Source organism: Callionymus lyra, chromosome 8 (genome assembly GCF_982586985.1).
Source record: "Callionymus lyra chromosome 8, fCalLyr1.hap1.1, whole genome shotgun sequence".
Lineage (NCBI taxonomy): Eukaryota > Metazoa > Chordata > Actinopteri > Syngnathiformes > Callionymidae > Callionymus > Callionymus lyra.
The window spans coordinates 13,938,536-13,962,917 of NC_141825.1; the positions used below are offsets into that span (position 1 = coordinate 13,938,536).

The 24,382-nt window shown below is 39.3% G+C and overlaps 1 protein-coding gene across 1 annotated transcript in view; it reads left to right on the forward strand.

Annotated features, from left to right (window-relative positions):
• The window catches only part of wwox (WW domain containing oxidoreductase), a 175,326-nt gene that overhangs the window by 40,535 nt on the left and 110,409 nt on the right, over nt 1-24,382 (forward strand). The window contains exons 6-8 of the mRNA XM_087797110.1: nt 5,495-5,583; nt 12,237-12,422; nt 16,161-16,425. Coding sequence (XP_087653236.1) covers nt 5,495-5,583; nt 12,237-12,422; nt 16,161-16,425 — 540 coding nt within the window. The remainder of the gene's footprint in view (nt 1-5,494; nt 5,584-12,236; nt 12,423-16,160; nt 16,426-24,382) is intronic.

The following is a 24,382-nucleotide window of genomic DNA, read 5'->3' on the forward strand; positions in this document are numbered from 1 at the left end:
CAATTTAGTGTGGCGCGTTGTGGACAAGGTCACCGAGATTGGAAGCTCCTCTGTTCCTCCCTTCCAGGCCTGTTCTAATCTACGGAGCAAGAAGAAGGGTCTCAAAGTCGTTTCTCTAATTGCTTTTATAAGGTGCCCTTTTCACACGGTGTCTTCCCTGCTCATTCACTTTCACTGCCATTACAACATCGCACCTCTACACCTGCTGGGTAAAATACGACCGTTTAATTTTCTCCACTGATATCGATACGGCGTATCTCGCGTTTCTCCCGCCCCCGAGAGATGAATCCCTTCGCCTACTCAAGAGTACGGGTGTGTGAACCCGGTTCTTTGGGGCTAAGTGATTTGTATAAATGGGGGGTCCTTTGATTTCTTAAGTGTTGTGCCTGCGTTGGTGATCCATAACTGCAGCGGGTGACGCAAGATGGAAACTGGGGTTAAAGTGTGAGAGGGGGGGGGGGTGAAATTGAGCCTAGTGCATTAAGACAGTGTATTATTTGGCGGTTCCACTTGCTTGCCTCCATTAGGGTTGGCGACTGTGCTATTAAAGGGGTCAGCTAAGTGTTTGTGTGTAGGTGTGCGATTGGCGTGTGTGTGTGAGGAGACAAGAGAGTGTCTTATTGAACAGAAGAGGGCACCCCCTGCTCCACTACCTCTCTATCTTATTGGATTGGAAAGCTCCGGTTATAATTGTATTAGCGGACTCACCCGCCGCATCCCCTGCTCTTACGCAATATTTCTGCACCGCACCCACCGCACCGTCATACCCCGACACGTGTGATGCATCATGGTACGCTACTTCTTCACTGAGGTCAAATTATGGCACCATAATAGTCTTCGTTTTATGAGTTCTACTCTTTATCGGCAGGGACCGGTGAGTGTTGGTGGACAGTACCAACATAAGGTTTGAGTGACATGCATCTTTCAAAGTACTGTAACGCCAAGAAAGGTTTTTCTTTCTAGAAATTCCAAGTATCATCTGAAAGCAGAAACTGTGCGCTCATACAACTGTCATCATGGTAGACCTCAGCACTTCCTTATTCATCAGTGCAACTTTGTTTCAATGATGTATGGCAGGGGGGTCAAGGTCAAACACACAGAGCAATAGCTAAACTGTCATCCCAGTTTATGGAGCGGGCTATACCAGGGGAACCCCAAGCACCATTAGCCGGGGATCCCCTTTGAGAAATACTCCAATATATTTATAAAGAAATATCACATTTTACTATGTATTTCCTTTCTTTTATTAACTCTTCAATAATTATTATTTGTTTATTTTTTAGGATAATTGTTGCCATTTTCGTGTTTGGCTGTAAAGCTATACTTGATGAATTGCTGCCTTATATTTCCCCCCATTATAGATGACCATGACATCTTGGGGCGCACAGTGGCGCAGGGGTTAGCGCGGTCACCTCACAGCAAGAAGGTTGCTGGTTCCCTTCCACTTGTGACCTTTCTGTGTGGAGTTTGTGTTCTCTCTAGCACTCCGGTTTCCTCCCACAGTCCAAAAACAGAGGTTGATTGAGAACTTTGGGAAATTGTCAATAGGTATGAGAGTGTGTGTGCTGGCGTCCTGTCCAGGGTGTCCCCTGCCTCTCGCCCTATGATACTGGGATAGGCTAGAGTCTCCCCGTGACCCCGGTAAGGGATAAAGCAGTAGAAAATAATGAAGGAATGACATCTTGGCTATTTTAACAGCAGAATCTTTCAGGGCAGGACTGTTAATCTTCTCCTTTTGTCTTCTTCCTGTCGTAAACCTGATCAGTTTGTGCTTATTAGCTACAAGCTACTTTGTAACAGGCGCTAACAACCAGGTTGAAACAGAATGTGACATCGTCAAACGTAAGGCATCAAAAACTTAAGAATTCGAAGATCAGTCAGTTTTCGTGTTGTAATTTAAGGGCAAATGGTATAAACAATGTTTTATTTTATATCGTCTTTTCCCTTCAGTTTTCTGAGCCCCATGAAGTGCCTCCTGTTGCCCACCAGCTTGTTGTTTTATGTAGCTTAAATATACTTATTTGATCTATAACAAATAACACTGCTAGAGAAAACTCTCCACTAACTTTTTAGACTATTAAAAACCCTGTTCTGGAAAGGCCCTTTACAAATAGCCTTTACTAAATTACTTAATATTTCATTTATTTAAAAATATGCATCAATAGAAATTAAATGAATATAATCAGAGTTATTATTATCAGAGTTAAGTATTAAAGATGAAAAAAAAGGTAGTCACAGTTTTTGTGTTTTTTCCCTAATGAAAAAGTTTTTGCAGTTTTAAAAACTGTCAAACGTTGACAATGTGACATAAATCACAGTTGTAAATATAAAAATGTCTAACTTTTTTTGTGTGTGTCTTCCGTGTATAATGCTGTCTCCTGTCATCCACTTGTTAGCATGTAAGCAGCGCTGGCCTCAAACGAGTTCTAACTGTTCCGACCGTCTCTCCAGTCAAGTCACAATTAGCCTCTTGCATGTCTACGGGGCCGTGGGTTTGTTCGTAGCTTCGGGGGGGCAGCGAGCGCCGTGACCCCGAGCCGAGCGCTCTGCTGTTGCACACTCAGCGATTACTCCAGTTAACCAGAGAGGCTTCGTTGCCTCTCACTTTTCCTGCGCCCTTGAAGGGACCAGAAGTTGTCAGGGGTCCTCGTAAAAATCCTGAACGATTGCGTCTGTGCATTTTCTTCCTCCAACCTTTTTTTTTTCTTTTTCTCCTTCCAAAACCTGGCCATCTGTCTAATTGTTCACCTCCATCGCTTTAATGCTTTTTACATGCTTTTCCCCCCTCTTTCCAGGCAATAAACTTTATTTTCTTCGCAAGACTTCAATCTGCAGGGGGAGGGACGCCAGCCTGCTCACCTTCTCTCGGCTGGATTTGCTCCAGTGACCCCTCCTTCATTCCCCTCTATCCTTCTCCGGTCTCCCGTTACTCCTTTTTTTTTTCCTTCCGTTTCCCCCCCGTGCTCTGTTGAAAACTAGATATGTGTGTATCAAGCCGACACCTTCTCTCGAGTGTCCGTCCAGGCTACTATCTTGAGGTACTTCCCACATTCTTAGCGGAAACATCTGAACTCAACCCCCTTTTTTTATTTATTCTACGTCTTAGTTGTGATGCTCCTTTATACCTGTTTTGTGTACATGTGTGCTCCCGGGAGGTGGATTCATAAGTGGTACATGAGCGTCATTAAATAAAGCATTTGTCTCCGCTCACCTGTGGTTACTGCTGTGTGCTGATCATATAAGCAGATACCCCATAATCTTATCTATGATGGCCATAATCAGGCCTTTAACGTTTTGTAATAGCATCCATATAATAGTAGAGAGTAGCAGCAAGAGAATAATCCAGGCGTGGATAATGGCCTGATACAACAGTCTTACCCTTGTGTCACAACACTGAGTGTGTGTCCGCATGAGTAAACATACCCTGAGGTAGTTAAGGTGGGTGTAAAATGCCTGGTGGAATCACCTTTCCATCGCACCCCCGAACCGCTTCCTTTCTGCATCGCGCTACATCCTCGCCGTGAGTGTCATGTTTGCGTAGCTAAGACGGACATGATGAGGACGTTTGTAGGACGATCGGATCAGTTGAGGGAGCAGGACGGCCACGATGGGAGAGGACACGCTTCCGATGTGGGTTCGTTTGGTCTTTAAGCCTGAAGAAAGTGTCGACTAATTCTACTGTTGACCGCTTAAACCAGGTCTACATGGTTAGATGTACGAACAAACTATCTCTTATACTTTACTTGTGTCTTGTAGCGCAATGGTTTTTGAAGTTGTGGCCCCTTTGAAAATTGGAGGAATTGAGGGATGGAATTTAATAATAATTTGATATAATAGAAAATACAATAGAAAAATTAAACATGTGCCATATAAAATGAAAAAATATGAGACAACATGCATACAAGTATGACTTGACGACCAACATAAAAACGGTTGCGATTGCCCAAAATGTTTAACCAATTGTATTAATGAAAAGTGAGTCCAAATAAGAAAATATATACTTTAAATTCCTTTTTATATCCTAAAGCATTTGCTGTGGTTTGTAAAGAGAGATCCCGTCCATTGTGTTTGGGGGTTCTTGGCATGATAAAGTTGTGGAATAAGGGGTAATCTGGTGATATAATACGCATCACGATACATACCATAAAATAAACATTTTCGGCGTTTTCCAGTTCCGTTGAGTGTTGTTGCAGTATCGTGACAAAAATCACTTAATTTCCACTTTGGCGTCCGCTTGTCTTCTAGAGTGTTTAATCTATATTTCTTGTCGCCTTAATGGCAGTTAAAAATGTATTTGTGCCAAAAATTATTTAGATAATAAAGAGCACAAAAAACGTTTTCAGCAAATGTTAATAATTCACTTTGAAGTAACAATATTTGTGTGTAATATGGAGAAACTGTTTCATCTTCATGTCAGATATAAGGGCAATATAAATTGTAATTGTTATTAGTTTTTGCTATTCCTGTTTTCTTTTCCTCCCAAACTTTTTGTGCATCTTTTGACATTTCACGGTGACCACTTTATGAACCAAGGCGTTCAAGTTTTAAATCTAGATCCAGATCTCCATTGAGTAAAATAAAGGGTTTGGAATCTTCTTTAGTAAGTGGAATAATCCAGTAATTCTCATAGGCGACTAGGTCTCACTGTCTCTGTGGCACTTTCATGTCCCTACACTGCCTGATGTAGCCGAAGAAAAGTCCAGGCTTGCTTACCTGTCATTGCGTAAATACTACTGCTTAATGAACAACACTGTATTTTGTTTTAAATGACAACAGATATTGTGTAGTTTTTGTAAAAATATCCACAACACAGACGAGGTCGGTGAGGTGTTGAACGCTCCCTTATTGAATCCCTCTTATTAGTCTTGAACCTTCATTTTGATATTTCCAATCTAAGTAATGTCTTGTAAGACACACAGCTTCTACCAAACTCCACCTGCATGTTCATGCCGAGGCCTCCTTCACCAGCACTACAGTGAGACGGAGAAGATGATGAATATTTAGCTTGTCTTGCAAAGTGTGTAAACGCAGCAATGCATTCACTTCTGAAGTCATTTATCTTTTTCGGCTCCTTTCATATCTTCGCCCTGTCGTCCAACATATGGTGTAAGACGAGTTCACACACGTGCACATAAGCTCGCACTGGTGAACACACACATCCTGCAAACATCAGTGTTTCAGAGTGCAGATATGGTGTTTCAATCTTTTTTTTTAGGTAGTTTTTTTTTGCCAAATCTGCTGTTCATTTCTCAACTTTCTTTGTGAACTTTCCAAGAGAAGACGTTTAATAAACTGTAAATGTTGAGCCACTGCATTTCTTTCATTCCAGTAATGAAGTGTAATGTACTGTTTGACCATAGATATTCTATACATCTGATTCTACAAGAGAACTGACACAGCAGCTTGTAGAGTTGGGTACATTTAGTTAACTGTTTTCTTTAATTTTTGGCAGCCGTTCTGATCTTACTGATTTTCTTTTCTTTTTTTTCCACAGCACAAAGCCAGAGTGGAGGCCATGATGTGCGACCTGGCTTCTCTCCGCAGTGTCAGGGAATTTGCAGAGTCCTTCAAAGCCAAGAAAATGCAAGTATTCTCACTGATACATGTGATCTATAATGTATAGATGTTCGGGACTCACCTTTAATCTTTAAAAACATGTTTAATTGCTATGTTTTTGAATATAATTAATAAAAAATGTTGACATTCAAACCTATGTCAAGATTTGCAGATGATCAGTATAGTTCTTCTAATGGTCCAGAAAAAGCAATACTTTCTAGGGTTTTGACATCTATTGCCTCCGTTGATTTAGAATATTTAGTTTTATTCTGTCAAGACAAATCTATAGAAGTATATCCGTGCCATCAGAATATTGAAAGAATTTTGATTTTATTTAAAAAGGAAAATCGAATAAAAACATTGAATCATAAAAAAAATATAGATATTTTTAAGACATAGTTTGTTATTCTTGTTAATCTAATGTTTTAAAATTTAAAAAATTCAAAATTCAATGTTTCTTAATTCGTAGCCTTTTACACTAATATTCCCAACATTTCTATATTGAAAAGCATAACGAAACTGTTGAACTAAGAACATTTAATTTTGAATCATTGGAATTGTATAGAAAGAAAAAAATAAACAGAAATTGAAAATATTATGTACAAAAAACAACCTTTTAATATACACATTTCTGAACAACTTTTCAGAATTCAAATAATAAAATTCAGTTAATTCAATATTTGTTCATTGGCACTGATATTCTTCATGTTATTAAAGTCAAAAGAAAAGCAAACATGAACTACTTGAAAACCTCTATTGTATCATCAGGGTTCCTCCCAACTGTTCTTCTTTTTTCAGCCATAAATTACAAAATGTGTAATAATTTTTCCGTAAAAATGTATGTTATTCCACTATAAAGTTTGCCTAGTTTTTTGGTGTATTCCTGGGCTAACATCTAATAAATACGAGAGACCAACTCACTACAATGTATTGTAAAGCATGCTTATTGTATCGATGCTCGGCACACAGAGGACAAAACCGATGAACCATATGGACGAAGGCCTCTGGAGTATAAGAGGATATTTTGGCCGGTTTGTTTGACATTGGCGGAATCGTGATACAGATTTTTACGGTGGTCAGCTATTATGCCATGTGTCTTCTGGGCGTCGTTGCTATTTTCGGGGTCAAGTATTTTGTCATCTATACTGCGAAAACAACCTGTTTTTTTGCGAGTCGTTTGTCTGTTTGTTTTGGGGAACCCCTCTGGGAGAGGCAGGGCAGTCATCGCCCACAGCTGCCCCGCGGCCGGGAATGGCCATCCAGGCACGTGTCCTGGGTCTACGCCAACCCGCCCCCCCCCCCCACAACATCCAATATGACCTCTCTTTTGACCCTAAAATATAAACTTATTTACCTATTTTTACATTTATTTCAGTTCCACGATTTCCCCTCCATCTCTGTCTTGTCATCACCCTTCTGTGTCGCTCCCTCTCCACCTCAGTATTCTGGCAAGGTTGTATTTCTTCATTAGCGGTGCTGTTGGGGGGAAGAGGGGGGGTCCCACGGGATGTCAGAGTACATTAATTCTCATCAGAAGGCGAACAGAGCAGAGTCGAGACTGGGAGCTCTGAGCTGTGAATGGCACTGGGCAGCTGTCTGACTCGACCACCACTCTATTACGCCACGTATGTCTTCAGGCATAACGCACGCCGCCGCGCACACACGTGTGCATAGACTCCACCGAATAACTCCCGACAGAACTGTGCGCAGATGCGTAAACACACAAGACAAACAGAAACAGTCACGCACTCCGGCTCCTGGAGCGTGTCATTGACAGGTGAAATGTAATCAGAGTCGTTTTTTTTTTTCCTTTTTCTGCCCTCGTTTCTCACTCTTGTGCGTTTAAATGCTTTAGTCAGTGGCTTTCACGCTACTCTTGTGTTCCATTGACCCCCATTCTGCTTTAATTGCCTGTCATTTGAAATGAAATTACCTGGATATTGATATTGTTGAATGCTGCACAATTTCATTTGAATGTAATTGATGTCGGAGGACGCTGACAAAGTGGCAAAAACAAATGAACTCTACGTCCCAAAATCAAACCTCTGCACTCAATTCCAGGAACTCTTTTTATTCTGTTTGATTTGGACGCTTGTAGAAGTTATTTTAAAAGTCAAACAAGTTGTTTAATCCTGGTCAAAAGGTTCAAAAGTGAGTCAACTGGACTGTGTAGAGTTCTAGGAGGACATTCTACTCCTGATCTGAGAAGCTTCTTCAGTTCCACATTGAACCTCTTGGATAACAATGATCCGGATGAATGAGAACATTCACAGACATCCTGGTTAAATTTTCATTGGAGTTCAAAAAACTAAAAATGATCTACTTAACCCCAATGATATAAAAACACAAATGCTATTAATAATATTTATAATAAACCTGGATCAACATCAAGTTCAGGCTCCTTGAATGAGCCTTTGAAAAAGTAAAAACATGTTAGAATGTATTTTAAAGCGTGTAATCTGTATATTGTAAGTGACCATGTTATTGAGTGACCTTTGAACTACAGACATATGCACTTTATTTCTACTTGTCCGGAGAGACACGCATTTAGCTTTGGCACCTAAAATGTTTATTTAAAATTTGTTTTATCTTCATCAAATGTATATACATATTATAATCAGAATGATGCTCTTTATCCTATACTATATGTTTATTATAAATCATATAATGTCATATAAAAAAGAATTGTGTCCCTCAGCTTTACATACCAACCAGTAAAGCTGATATGGTCTCGCTTTTACAAACACACTATTACTTTCAGTGGCTTCATAGACAGCAGGTGATATCAGTCAAACCCTTGCACAAGCTTCCAAGTATTCAAGCGCACACATATTTTAATACGATTCATATGGTCTCCTGGGTTGTTAGATGGATATACTATACTAGGGATGTTATAAAATATCATTTTGGTGATATATTGAGATATTTGTTCGCAAAATACTGTATCGATATTCGGCAGCACTGTATATATATATATATATATATATATATATATATATATAATTTTTTTTCTTCCCTTTAAATAAAAAATATTTATTATATATTTTGCAAATCAGATTTTATGTATGACTATAGTTCTTTAATGGTTTATACTTTTATAAAATGTGTGTAAAATAAACTAAATATATATATATATGTTATTTACTGCATTATGTTCACAGACGGATGTTCAGATAAAAATAGTAAAAAACAAATCATATGGAGTTTGTTTCACTCATTTACACTAGTTTAAAGGTTTCTTTTTTGGAGAAAACTTGACTAAAATGTCACTGACTAATATAAAAATCTTTTTTTTTTCAAAACAAAAAAACCTTTCAGACCGTAATATTTAACAGAAACTATACTAAATAAATTCGATTTTTCTATCAGTGCAGTCCGGTAACAGATGTCTCAAGGACCAGTACTGATCCCTGGACCAGGGTTTGGGAACCATTGGCATAGACAATAACTTCAGCATCAAATCATGAATCCATTCATCTCTGGATGTTTGGTCAAAGTGGGAGGAAACCGGTGTTCCCTGAGGAAACCCCAGCACCAACAAACTACAGCCAATGTGCGCTCACGCTCTGGTCTTTCATGTGTCATGATTTACGCCCCTCTACTTATTGGACATAAAATCTTTTGTCCATTTTTTGTTTGTGTGTGTGTGTGTGTGTGACCGTCCGTGTCCTAATATGTGGGTTATTGGTGCCAGTCGCTCCCGGTGCCAATAAAGTGCCGCGGTAATGACCAGTAGTTCGGGCCCCAGCTCACACAACCAATCTCCTCCTGCTGGCCCGCGTTATTATGGAGGTCAGAGGTCGGACACGAGGGGGTTATTTAAAGTAAATATATAAACCGATGTCTCCCCGTTTGGTAGTTAGCAGCCTCGTTTGAGCAGCGCTGAGATTGCACGCCGCACTGTGTGTTGTTGGAGCGGCTAATGTGGACGGAGGGACTGTGCCGCGATGCAATAGGCCTATTAAAGACGTTCATTAGACTTGCACTTATGAGAGAGGGACTAACTGGTGGGCAGTTGAATTAACAGGCCTTTTACATTACAAGCAGACTCGCAAGAGGCCCATCCGTGGTGCGGGGGGGAAATCGCTTGCTGGACAGAGTAAAGTTGTTTATTGGAGTTTCCCCATCACAAAATTGTGATCAACTTTAACTGGAACACGGATAGAAAGATAAAAAACGATGTTTTTTTCCCGAGCTTGTTGTTCTCCGACGCTCTTTTGTCTCGCTGTGTTGATCGCTTTTTTTTTCTTCTTCTTCCTCCGAGGCCTCTCGAGTTGGATTCCACACCTTATTAAATTTGGCTCCAGATTTAAGAATTAGCGGCTGGCGCGGCGAATACGCTGAGGTCGGCGTTCTTTAAGTTGACTTGTGACTAGGTTTGTGCTCTTTAATGAACCTTGTGTGTTCGGAGGCCTGAAGGTGATTGTACTGTACACTCCCATGTAATAGCATGGGATGGCTCATTATAGCGAGGCATAACAATTCACACATTAATTTTCCAGCATCCAGTTTTTAATTAATCCAGTAGGCAGTCTTAAACACAGGGTACACAAATTGCCTTCGGCTTCATAATTAATTCTAATGGAAGAAATTAAAAATTGGTGGGGTGTGTTTGGGTTGTTCGGCGGTGGTACTGTGGTTTTTCGAGCCTAGTGGAGCGACACTGTCACCGACAAGGATCTCTCACGGCGCTGACCGATCTAGCAGGTCTCCTTTTCACCAGAACCGGAGCAGAGACTCGACGCCTGAAACCATCCGAATGCATTTGAATTGTAAATTCCGCTGGTTGGCTTTTGTATTTTGCCGGATTTAACCAGTTTTAAATCAGCACTAGGTAATATTTTAATACTGTTTGGAAAAAAATAAATTCTTTGGCGATTTCAAATATAAACACTCATGTAAGTAAGTAAGTCATTTTTATTTGTATAGCGCTTTTCCAGACCAGGGTCACAAAGCGCTTAAACAATCAAAACAATATTCAATAAAGTATATATTTTAAAAGGCAAGATAAAACTGATAGTTGGACCAATTTTTTATATGATGCTCTTCACACAATTTTGTCCTAGAGACTGGACCGGTCCCCACGTGACCACAATACTGCTTTACATGACAGTATGTTGGAGATGGCACTTGCATTTATTTATGCACCACTCACTGTTGTTTATTAGACTGTAATAACAGTGGGGGAGGGGAGAGCCTGAAACAATGTGTACTTTGGATTATTTAAGTACTTTCTATCTATCTATAAGAAGTACTCAATGGGTATACTCACTACACTTAGTACAGAGAGCACCAATCCTGCACATTCACTTTTTTGACCTCTTTCTTCTGGGTAGAGGCTGAAGAGCATCCAGAGTAGAACTTGCAATCTGAGGAACAGCTTTTGTCTCCATTTGCCAGACTAGCAAACACTGGCCCTGATTCGTAGATGCTTTATTTTGTACATGTATCCTTATGTATTATTACTATCTTAATGTAGATTAATGAATGGTATTATCATCATTAGTGGTAGAAGTGATTATTATTCATTTTATTTTTTATTTCATTTCTTAGGTTTTTCAAAAATAATATCAATATTAAAAACGGTAACATTTATGTTGCTATGACCACTATTATTATTATTACTATTACTACTTTGTTAACTGTGTATCAAATGTTCATAAAACTAGAGATATAGACTGATGTCTTTCTCAAACTTTTCATTCGGCAGCTGCTCTAGAAGTCTTTCGCTGACATTCCTGCTATTGTGTTTTTGGCTAAAAACGGGTGCGATGTCGTGCAGCTATTGCTACAACACATCGTCAGAAGGTTAAAACTAACCTGTCTCACGACGGTCAAATCCATGCTCACGTTCCCTGTTCGTGTGTGAACAATCTAAGGCTTGTTGAATTCTGCTGAATGTTGAACAATGATAATAAGAGCTGACATTAACGGATCAAAAAGGAACGAGTACGTAATTTGTTCGAGTTAAGACACTTGTAAGTAAGTAAGTAAGTAATATTTATTTATATAGCGCTTTTCGAGAACAGGGTCACAAAGCGCTTAAACAATCAAAACAATACTCAAAAAAGTACATACTTTAAAGATCAAGATAATACTGAGAACAACACAGGAGTTCAAGAAATTCAAGGAAAAGCCTGAACAAATAGAAACGTCTTAAGATGTTTCTTAAAGGAGTCAGTAGATCCATCAAGCGCAAAGAGAAAGGAAGATCGTTCCAAAGCTTAGGAGCAACAGCCTGAAAATATTTCTCTCCTCTGGTCCTGAGCCGTGTGCATGGAACCATCAGTAGATTCTGATCCACTGACCTCAGAGCCCGGGCTGGGGTGTAAGGCTGGATCAGATCAGTGATGTAAGGAGGAGTCTGACCATGAATAGATCTGAAAGTAAGAACCAGAATTTTAAAGTTGATCCTAAAAGAAACTGGAAGCCAGTGAAGAGTTTTAAGGACCAGAGAAATGTGAGTTCTTCTACTAGAGCTCATGTGACATTGACATTGTCATGTGACATTGTGACATGGGAAGAATGAAGTAATCAGAACCATAGCGAACTGTATATTGGACTGGAAAACATTCTGACACCAAATGTACTTTTTTTTAGTTTTTCTATCCCATCTTCTGTTTAATTTTTTCAAATAAGAAACATAATTGATGAAAAATGCATTTTTTTTCCCTCCCCAGGCCTCTGCACATCCTGGTGTGTAACGCTGCAGTGTGCACTCAGCCCTGGAGCTTGACCGAGAACGGGCTGGAGTCCACCTTCCAAGTGTGTCACCTGGGTCACTTCCTGCTGGTCCAGTGTCTTCAGGAAGTGTTGCGTCGCTCCGCCCCGGCTCGTGTCGTCGTCGTCTCGTCAGAATCTCACAGGTAAAGACGAGCGTTCTTTCGTCCTCTAGACATGTGTGGGACCAGAATATGAGCTATTATAGGATATATATAAAAAAGTACATGTTTAATTACACTTCTGTCTTGTCTCAGACGAGTCTTTCTGACGGGGTTTCAAGCCGTAACAGTCCAGTTCAGCGGCGAGGTCGTACACGCCACAGTGGCTAGTTTTCACCACAGACTGATATATCAGACTTAATGTGTATTGTCAAACATGACAGCCTCACTCACTGGAAATTCATTTCCCTCCACATTCTGTCACTGTAAATTAAACATATCATCAACGTGATGGATGGACTTATCAGCTAAAATTTACTCCGATCAAGTATCTGCTCCTTTCAATCTGACCTCCTGACTCAGCTTGTTTCCATTCTTTCCCTTCACTTTGACATTTACTGTTCCTCAGTCTGTCATTCTTTGTTCACTCCGTAGCCTTCCGTTTTTATTTCTCTCCCTGTCATAAACTGGACAGGCTTGATGTCTTGTGGTGATCTTTGAAAGCTCAAGTCCTAAGCTGTGTGTCGCGCCGTCGGTATGGGGTGTCATTGATCCGGACTTTGACCAATGAGACAGTCGAGCCGAGAGATTGATTGAACTCGGCAGAGAGACCCCAGTCAAGAAGACGAGTTATTCTAGCGGGTCGGGCAGCGTCACTGTTTCAGTTATGCTGTATGGACTTCCACGCTTGAGACGACCGAAGAAAATAGAACGTTTGACACGATCACAGACGCCTTGACACTTTTTTCTGAAGTGAAAGGGTTGGGGGGGCGGGGGGGTGTCGCACATAAAACATGCTACAAAACATGACGACAAAAGTTCTACTTAGAACTTCATGTTCCAAGATAAGAAGGGAAGATTCACTTCCAGATTTGGCAATTTCTTTTATTTAATGTTCCAAACTTCAAAACAAGTTTCAAATTAAATTGTTGTATTCTAGTTGCAGCGGAGATCAAAATATCAAAGTAAATTAATCATTATGTTGATACAGTGACCTATAAAGATGTCAGTGTTTGATATTAGACAAGGAACATCGAGGTCAACAATTAAACAGAGACTTCCATTAAGATTAAACCCGACGATGAAGAAAAAATATACACTTTTTTTGGCACGCGACTAAAAAGATTTTGCTCCCTTACGTTATTGAGTTTGACTTCCTTGATGTAAAGGTTGCATGAATGGGACTGTTTACAAAATAAAAGACACGACTGTGTTCAATATTAATTTTTGTTTTGAGTAAATAGGTAACCTTTTTTTTTTTTTTGATAAAATTGTTTACATATTAGACTGTTTACACAAAAAATATTTTTGTTGTGTTCTGTCAGTTTTCTTTTGTGGCTTAATTGTTGCATAGATGTTCTGCAATAGTTGCAGAAAGATAATGAGGACCATTGAGTCGACCATGTCTTTATGAATTCATTTTCCCAAACGTTAGATGAAAATCCTCATTAAAGCTAAGGTTTAACCAAAATAAAAAAAATCACTAATTTACTACTCACTCTTATGATGACTTGGAGTTTGGTCTATTATATACACAGGAAGCGCCTGTGATGTTAACACAGACTACTTCCTTTCTGCATGTTAGCCTTTTAGCTTCTGCTTTAAACAAATTTAATTATGGATTTGTTCATGTGTACATTACAGACGTATGTACTGTAAGTACCACAGAGGTATTTGGATGTTTTTAAGTGGGTCATTTTGGATGAAGATGAGGATGAAGACACCTTGGCACTAGTCGCTACATTAAAAAATGGATTTACATTTTCGTCTATAGCTCTTAAAAGGTACAGATTAATGTGAAAATAACCCCAACCCTTAGTCGACATGAGGGTGAGTAGAAAATGAGTGAAGTTTTAATTTGGGGTGAACTATCACTTTAAATATCAAAACTGAAGCGGAATCTTTACCCATCCCTATTATTATCTTAAAAACATAAACACGTTTATAACCAGCACTATTGCCTCAAATGTCCAGTTCATCTGGGCCCTGCTCCACAGGGGGTCATTTTCACAGAGACACATAAGACAGGGAAAAGAAAAAGCGGAAATGTACACTATCTCATATTACATCTTCTATTTTCTCCACCTCATTTCAGACCTATATTAAACCTATTGATGTCTTTCCCTTTTTTTGTTTGTGATATTTTCTGTTCACTCCCGATTTCCCAGTTTCTTCACTTAGCCTCCCCTCACATGTAGAGTATGACCCCTGACCCAGAAGCATATTGTATTCCCTGAGCTCCTTGTCTGCTGGTAAAGTATTGACCTATAAGGACAAGGGTGGAAGAGATACACACATGGGTATTGGCTGCTCTCTTTATCAGTTGGGAACACAGGAGCTTAGTGTGAAATAGGAACAATTTAGGTTCTAACTACATATTTTGTGGACAAATGTCAGGCTGATGATAGCCTTTATACTTTCACTGACGGTTATAAACCTGGTGTTATATGGTGTTTACACTGCTTTATAATGAGTAGAACCAATTTTAAAAATGTAGTGTATTGTATTGAGACTAATTCATATGTTTGATGCGTGTCTAAGGTCTTCGTTAACATTCTACAACATACACGCCGTCCTAAGAACACACGATTAAGGGTCGACCTATGGTTTGTCTCTGTGACACAAGGACATGCATCTGCTTTTCCACGTCTCATAATTAATCTGGTTTCATTCACAGCAAAGTGTAGACATTGTTTTTGCCATTTTTTTTTTTAAACTACTTGAAATCAATCATGTTTTTATTGAAAGGTTCAATTTGTTTTTATTGAATAGTTCAATAGATAATTTGTTTATTGAAAGGTTGACTTTGTTTTTTAATTTAATTTTCAATTTGCAACATTTGAAATGTTAAATTCAATTTGTAATAAACATCCATCGGATTACTGTAATATTCAATCCCTATGCTAGCAATTTTTTTCTCTAAGCTACATTAATGAAAATGGAGGAAGGAAAGAAAGAGAAGAAGTTAAAATTGATAGTAAATGTTAATATTGGCTGCTGCAGTGGAAGGTATCAGCTTTTTCTTAACATCTTAGGCCTCATGTGTTTGTTTCCATGAGACGTAGAGCAAGACACCTATCATTGGGTAAGTAAATTACCTGGTAAAATATGCTTTTTAGTGGTTTATACGCTTAGAAAACTGCTAAAAGTTAGAGCCGTTGACCATTTACTATGGTCAATTCTAATATTATTTTCACCATTTATTTTTACTCCATTTATAATGTTTAAAAAAGTAACCGTTTAAGGGAAGAAAAGTCAAATAATAAGAAAAGTATGTTCATACGTCCACCTCTATCAGGAGCCATGAAGTAGCAGCAGGTGGAATAAGAAGCCTGCAGATGTTGTAACTCAGTCAAGCAACGCTGTTGCTGAAGACGACGGTAAACAAGAGGCGAACAGCTTGTAAAATTACGACAAGGAAAGCAGGTGACATTTTGATTGGTTGTTTTCTAATGACTGGATTAATATGTAGGGTGTGTCTGGAGGTCTGCTTCCACCTCACACACACAGACACACACAGAAAGTGACGGAGCTTGATGCTTTTGTGAGGCCGCGCAAGAACACAGGAAGTCGTGTCATGTTTAAGGGGCCTTGTCAGACATCTGGATTTTAACAGCTCTGTCGCAGGCAATTAAAGAACATCATGTCCGACTTTGATTTGTATGCAGGCGGTATCATACATCTGCCTCGTAGAGACGCTTTGTTTTACACGTTGTCTTTCAGGTTCACCAGTCTGACCGACTCCTGTGGCAAAGTGGACCTGGCCTTGCTGTCCCCGGCCAAGAAGGACTACTGGTCAATGCTGGCGTACAATCGAGCCAAACTGTGCAACATCCTCTTCAGCAACGAGCTCCACCGCCGCCTCTCTCCTTTCGGCGTCACCTGCAACGCACTGCATCCTGGGAACATCATGTACACGTCCATTCACCGCAGCTGGTGGCTGATGACGTTTCTCTTCACGCTGGCACGGCCGTTCACCAAGTCCATGGTAAGAGATGTTTACTATTGTAAGATACTGGTTTTAGATACGTCTATAAAAGGAGATATGTTTGTCATTAGTTCATCTGTATGTTTGTGCTGGTTTTGTCAACTGGCATGCAGCAAAAAAGTGATACAACACTTTGTTATAACTGGTGAAAGTCAGCAACACACACTTTCCCATCTCATTGTTATTTAATTGAATTATTTCTGTGTTTTATCAAGTCCATTTGGGAGATTCTGCTTAATGACTTATTTAACATTTCTTTTAGTTCTTTTAGTATTAATAGTAAACTTGAGAGGCAACCGCTTTGAAATACATCAGTCAGTGTTTAACAACAATCCTGTTTTTACTCTGTATTTTCTCATTTATAGTTTTAGTAGCTCTGTTGTACAGGTATGCTTATCGCAACATCCCATGGTCATGGTTGAGCGTTCTTGATCAACCTACAAGAAACTTTGTTCTGAGTTAGGTTGTGGAGGTTAACTTTTAAGGCAGTTATAGGCCACAAGATAATATTGAAACACATAAAACTCTTGTCATATCATTTCAGTCAGTTCACCTGAAAAATTGATACATTTATAAGCAACTTGCCATCAACAAGATTTGACGTGCACATTGCGAATTACAGTGAATCCGTGATGGTTTATTCTATCTAGAAAATTGAAAGCAGAATTGCACCTTTATTGTGATAGCCTGAAGCAGTTTTACTGTAGGACCACCTGAACCACACCAGATTCACCTGTGTAGCGACGACACAGGTTGTGCAAGTTACACAGGATTCTCTTGTTGGAAACCAGGTTGTTGAATGTGTGTAAAGCTGGAAAGTGTCAAAAAGGTCGTTCCACACCAGCTAAAAACACACGGCACTTTTAATTGGCGGAAAAACAGATCAATGGAAGGCCAATAGTGAAAGTGTGTAGTTGCACATACTCGATCTACTGTTACTCTTTCTATGTATAAGGACCTTAATTCAAGAGTAGTTTAAATTCATCTTCTAAGTTGGCTCATTCACGTTATATTTGAGTGATTATTCTCTAATGACACAAAATGCAATTAAATTAAAAGAACAACAACATTACGGTCTAAAATAATTTCTTAAATATTTAGCATTATTGCCAGATGTTGAAAATGTTATTTGTCTTGCAAAAGGGACAAACAACTGTGTGTATTTAAATGGATTAAATTGATGCTGGTTTAGTTTTCTACTTAATGAAAGAGGTTTTTTTTAAAACATTCTCACACCAACATTGATTAAGACTCCTGGTTTATGGCTTGATGTCTCATTGAAACTTTAGCCAACACTTTACATCATTTAGATTGAGGATGAAGATGCTTTCTATGACTTTTTTCTACTATTCAATGCAACTCTGGTGAAAACAAATCAAGGTGAGATATACTTTTTCTTAAAGGCGTTGTTTTATTTCACCAATTAATTTAAAATATTGGTGAACACCTTTGATTTATGTTCTAATTCGTCATTACAATACTCCATTAGCTTCTCCTCATCCCTTTTCAATCTGGCTGTTGTACTTGAGAGATGCGTTGAAAGATGGCGAGGTGGAGCGTTAGCGGAGCGTATTTCTAATCCATCAAGGTTGACGGACACAGAGCCTCCAGCTGTCATTTGTCTCTCCACTCTTGTAAGCTTTCTGGAAATGTCAAGCTGAGCTTATCTTATCTGACACAAAGCTCTCTTCCTTCAACTTCACTGCTTCATTTTTTTACTTTACTATCCTGTTGTTATTTAACGTTTATCCAAATTTACTCGACGGAACATTTAATAATATTGTATATAAAGTGCATTAAGAAATAAAATCTCCAACACCGAGGCTTTGCCTAATGAAGCGAACTGGAGCTGGTAAATATTTTGGGACAAAGGTAGCGCTGGTAATTAAATTCCGAGGTGCTGACACAGCGATTAGCTAAAACTCTTGTCTGATAAAGGCCACACACGTTCGCGCACACTGATACACTGGCACACCCTTAAGCCGAGCGTTTGCTCTTATTTAAAAATCTGCTCTTGATAAGGCTCCTGGAAGTGTATCCTCTTTTAACTCCCACCCCTCACTCCGTCTGCCCCCACATTACGGGCTTAATAAAACATTGATATTATTTCACTTATTGGTTGCGGGGATATGAAGATGGTATCGCTTTAATTGCTTGCGTACGCTGGCGGGATCCGTGGAGATTGTTCTGGGATGCAAACATAAGCAGAATGTCGACTCCAAAAAACAATCACGGAACCCCCGTGTGTGTTCTTCCGCAAATAACTAGCCTCTCATTTAAAACACTGGTCTGATTTATAGCTGCAAAGGTGAAAAGACAAAGAGTCCCCCCCGCCAAAAATTAGACCGAAGAGATTACAAATAAATGTTTATGCTAACACACAAGCTAATGGCCATTTCATTGATAAAGTATTGGTAAGAAAAGCCAATGCTAGGCCTCACCTTGGGATGAATGATTATTCTTTCATGCATAGTCTTCTATAACTCACACTTTCTCTTTCAACGGAAGAATATTAAGATGTTCTTCAGCCGTAGTGACAAATATTCTGAAATTGTTTCAGATATAACATTTTTCATGAGCAACCAACATATTTGAGCAGCAGCTAGTTTAAGACAAACAGGAGAAAAGATTAAAGAAAGATATGTTTAGCTCTGTCTCAGGCTAAAAGTTGAATGTAAACTTGGCGTCAAATGTTCATTTACATCATGAGGGGCAAAGTCTGTAAGCTTGGTTTGCAAAAGAAAAAGGTTTCTGGTGGGACACCTGAAGAATAAGAAGTTGTCCCTTCAATTGTTCTGACGTGTAATTTCCAAGAGAGACATTCTTTATTGGAACTATTGAGGGTCTGTCAAACCATACGGCAGCAGGGATGGAGAAAAAAATTAATCAAGTTGTGAAAACATTTAAACGTTTAAAAAAAAGGGTGTTATCATTCCAGTACATTAAGCTAACAAAAAACTTGAATACAATGTATATTGCTTTTATTTAATAGTCAATCAATAGAAATTGTATGTAAGTAAGTAATTTGTATTTGTATAGCGCTTCCTCTCCAAGATGCAGTAAGTCCCTCATCATGACAATGTTTTAAAGTTATTACTTTATCAAGTTCTGCCCCATCTGAAATCCAGGCGAACAAGAGGTTACGAGAGTGAAGCACGCTATGATTAAACAATGGGCTTTGACCCTCCTCCAGCCAGCTGTAATCATGCCCCACGTTTGGGCAAAAGGAGAAAGGAGAAAATAATCTCATAGAAGAAAGAAATTGAATGTATATTTTATATATTTAAATGGTAGTGAGAAGTGAAGGATATTTTAATACAAAATGTTGATAGGAGTGGAGGGATGTCATGTTATAATATAAGAACATGGACTGTAAGTATTAATACATTGTTGTTTTTATAGCTTGGGCCAGAAGGGTTCAGGCTTCTCCACTGTCGCGTCATTTTGTCTCCATCATCTTTGCATCCTTTGTGTTGTGACTTAAAGGAAAGTAACTTCTCTATTAGCTCGGAGCACAGCCCACTCTGCAACTGATGAACTGATGAGATTTCATTTTGCTGAGTTAAGAAAGGCATCTATAAAGAGCCATGACGTTTTAATCAGCCAAACTATCTGGCACTAACATCACATACCCCTCCCCGTGCCTTGATCTACTCATCAGAGATTGTGCGACCAAGCCTGGGACTCCTGTTCCTTTAATTCGGCGTGTTTAGAGTGGGAGTTTTTTCCTTGTGTCCTTTGCTGCCATTATCAGCAGTAAATGATCTGTGGCTCGCAGTGATTTCTGTGCGTGCGAGAGAGTCGGAGCGTCAGATGGAAAAAAATAAGTTCTTATCTAATTTTTCTGATTTAGTAATCCCGAGCTTCGAGTTTGATGGCAGATTCCAGTTTAAAGTGTCCCCGGATACGAGTTAAACCAGGACAAGGAAGTGGACATTTGGAGTAGAAATGGTGTGGATTTATTTCTGTATTAATATAAACCGTCACAGTGAGGAGGCGAATAGCCAAAAGAAAAAAAAGCCAAAAACTACACACGGAAAGGGAAAAGACGCTTTGTTTTTCTGGAGATGAAATCTTGTTTACCATAACCTCCGCCCACTCTGATGCGATTGGTCAAGCATTGAGGTTGGTCACTGCACGTCATCAATCCTGGTAGTCCTCCCTTCCAATGGAAAATAAATACAAATATGCCAGTAAGATATTGATAACCAATTAATTATAAAAATAATATAAAATTCCGTAATTTTGAGGGGCAAGAAATAGTCACAAAAATGACAAAGACAAAACAGGAAAAAGGCCAAAATAACTTTTGAGTTTTTTACTTAGAGTGAGTACTATAATAAATCCAAAATAATAATGTCTACATGCACTTTTCTGATCATTTCTACTCGTGAGGGACCCATACATACAGTCAAAGGACCGCATTTGGCCCCCGATCCGCACCTTCCCCATGTCTGACTTGGGCGATAACCTTTGTAAAGTTGTCGTCTTGTTTGTCACGCTGACCCTGTGACATTTTGTTGACGGACTGATTGTTCCCCGAAGATGCCCTCGGGCTCCGAGCAGCTGGGTTTTAGCCTATAGTCATCAAATCCATACCTTGACTGTACACAGTGTCTCTTCCAGCGGCGATCGCTGCATACATTCGCTGTGGAACTGGAGGGGGAAAAAATGAAGGGGTGGTGGGGGGTGTTGTGGGCATCGCTCTTATAGGCCCAATCAGACACTTGTGTAACCCCAGGGGCCAGTTTCATCAGCGGTCTCGCTAAGTCCTGGGCTTCTTAGCGTTTTAGCGTGATTATTTTACCCGGGATCCTGCCTCGGGCACAAGGCCACCTTTTTACATATGCACAGGCTGAACTTTTGACCAGGCACCAGCACACTGGGTTATATCGGAGAAATGGATGTTCAATCAGGTGTAATGGGACGGCTAGTACCCCCCCTGAGCCTTGTCTACTGTGACCAAGAGCCCCCCCCTGCACCCGGGGCGTTAACCCCGGAGACAAGCCCGGTGACATTAGCATTACAGTCGTACATGCGGCTGGACTAGATCTCCCTGTTTTTTTTTGTTTTTTTTATCAGCTTCTCTCCGGCAGACAGTCGTGAGGTCAGGAGCTCGATCTGCTATCTCTTGTACTCGCTGGAGCTCCGCGGTGCATTAACGCAACCTGTGGTTAGCTGGTGTGTGGTGCTCCATCATGCGGAGAGAAGCCGGAGCAGAGGTCCTGCTTCTCAGCACAAGGCTCCTTCTCCACGGTGAGCCCTGGTAATGGAGTCCTCTTGGGTCAGGAGGACCTGTGCAGGGCCAGGGCGGGGGGGTCAGTGGGTCTGTTGACTTGGATACATACATCGAAACCACTTGAATGAGTGAGAATCATTTGAAATACATTTTATACAAATAAAGCTAGATTTAATTTTTACCGTTGGATATTTGTAACCTTATTTTTGGCTAAATGTTGATCTATGAAAAAAAAAAAAAAAGATTATTTGCTGAAAGTTTGTAGAAAATAAGCTTGATTTGGAAAATAAACGTGTTTTCTGTCAATTGGCCATGTTGAAATGACCAAGTTTCGTTAAGATCTATCCGTATCCGTAGCGTTTTTGTTTCTACGTTTAAAATGTACATAAAAAAAACGTTTTTCATGAAATACAAATTAAATTTTTCCTTTTTTTATACAAATGTGTCCCTGTTAAACAACAAAAAAACAAAAAAATAAGAAAATAAAAAAACACTGCATCACAAAATACAATTTTGAGATTTGAAAAATAATTAAATGCAGTTAAGGCGAGTAATAATTAAATGACAAACAATAACACGATAAATTGCATGAATACAATCAGAACAGCAGCAATGGAAACTGTAATGATTTAAGCTTTATATAACAATATTCATAGTGATATTGAGATATCCTTTCCAGTTTTCTCCATTAATAATAATATCATATCTTATATCTTATTTAATATAATTTATATTATTTAAATATCTTAAACAGGTTCTTGTGTTATGCTCTTATGGCTCATCAAAGTTTCTCTAAAGGTCCTTTAAAAAAATGATATTGGTTGAATCTAAGCTTCTTTATCTCTTGAAGATCTCTCTGACTTTATTTAAGTAATTCAACCCAATAGTAAGTTACTTAAAAGCTTTAGGGAAATTAAGGTTTTATTCACAAAATCAAATCAAGTTTAAGTTAATATCAGGGATTTTGTATTCTTGTTAATCATCCCACGACATCACAACCGAGTCTTGTTAGTTCAGCATGTCCTTCCCTGCTGTGCTGCTGCACTGAGACTGCAGAGATAGAAGCTAGAATCACAGTTACAAAAAGGTGTGTGTGTGTGTGTGCGCGTGTGTGTGTGCGTGCGTGCGTGTGTGTGTATGGATAAAAGCATACAATCCTATTTGGCTGTATTGACATCTGTGTTGCTGCCCAATCTTGTTATAGGGATTATTGTCCGCAAAGATACCATTTCATTAAAGGCACACATATCCAAACACCCCCTCCACATACAAACACACACACAAATACACACACACACACACACACGCACAGACCCGCACACACACAGACATGATGCCTGCGGCCTGGTTTTGTGCTCCATTGCACAGGGAAACTGTGTAAATGGTTTATTGTGGATGAGTTGATGTGATGGAGACCGTGTCTGGATCAATAAAGAACCAATCAAATCCTGACAGTCGGCCGCTGTACGCAGTCACTCATTCACTGCTCTTGCATGCGTCCTGTTATACTACCGGAGTGTGATGGAGACATGAACAGTCTCCCTGTTGATTGATGGAACAAAAACACCGTGACGTTCAAGGAAACGGTTATGATACAATGTTGCTCTGGTTACTGAAGTTGGTTGACGATCAACTTGGATCTTCAAGTTGAGATAAGAAGAATTACAAATGCAATCATATTATTTGTTCTCTTCTATTGTGTGTCTATAGCTGTCTTTCTCTATATATGGTCCATACTTAATCCATACTTTTATTGATCTTGATCAGTTGTCTTGGATTCATGTTTAGAACTTTGACAATAGTAGAGCAACTTGATCTGGTACCGTGGTCCAGTTTTTATGTCTAGGATATAAACTGTGTTTCTTTTTTTCCTGCTGAATTTGAAGATCATGAAACCAAAATCAAATGATATTCTAGTTTGTGTGTGAGCTTCCTAAAATCATTTTGTTAAAATAATACAACTAACATATTATTTAATCAGTTTTATTATTATTGTTTTTTTTTTTTTAGCTTTTTAGTTTATAACTTAAAATTCCCTTAAATCATTCACATGCTTGAAACATAAATTAAACATTGAAGTCATTTGTTTTATGCACAGTAGCGTAAAAACATCGACCAATCATTTAAGCCGGACTGTTCAATATTGTGATATGTCAATCAAACCTATCATCCATTTGCCCCGCCCTCTTCCCCTCCCCCCTCTCTGTTTTTTGCGACATGCTTTGGAGGTTTGGTTCACACTGTTTTAAAGAACATCTACCCCACCTTTAAATGGTTGAATCAAATGAATCGACATGTTTCGACAAGCACATCAACCTATATTTACCTATAAAATGTTTGTTTAAACTGCTTAGAAAACTCCTGTTATTATCAAATCTAGACTCGTTTGATAGTAAGTATAATCTTCAACCGCTGCAACAATAAACAAACCAACAAAATATATGTCAAAGACATTTCTTCTGTGTTTTCCGTGGACACGGTTCTCAAGCCTCCACACTTCCTCCTGCTCTTCGGGGCCACCTCAGGGAGACCATTAAGCTGTGCTCACATCTGAGGTTGTCTGGATTTGGGGCGAGCTGAAAATTTCCTTGAGCCACAGGTCAACCCCAGCTGGACCCTGGCTGTCCAGGGACTGCATCTCTAATGGTAGAGATCACAGCAGCAAAAAAAAAAAAAGATCCTGGGTCAGTGTGATGTTTCTCTTCTTTTTTTTTAACA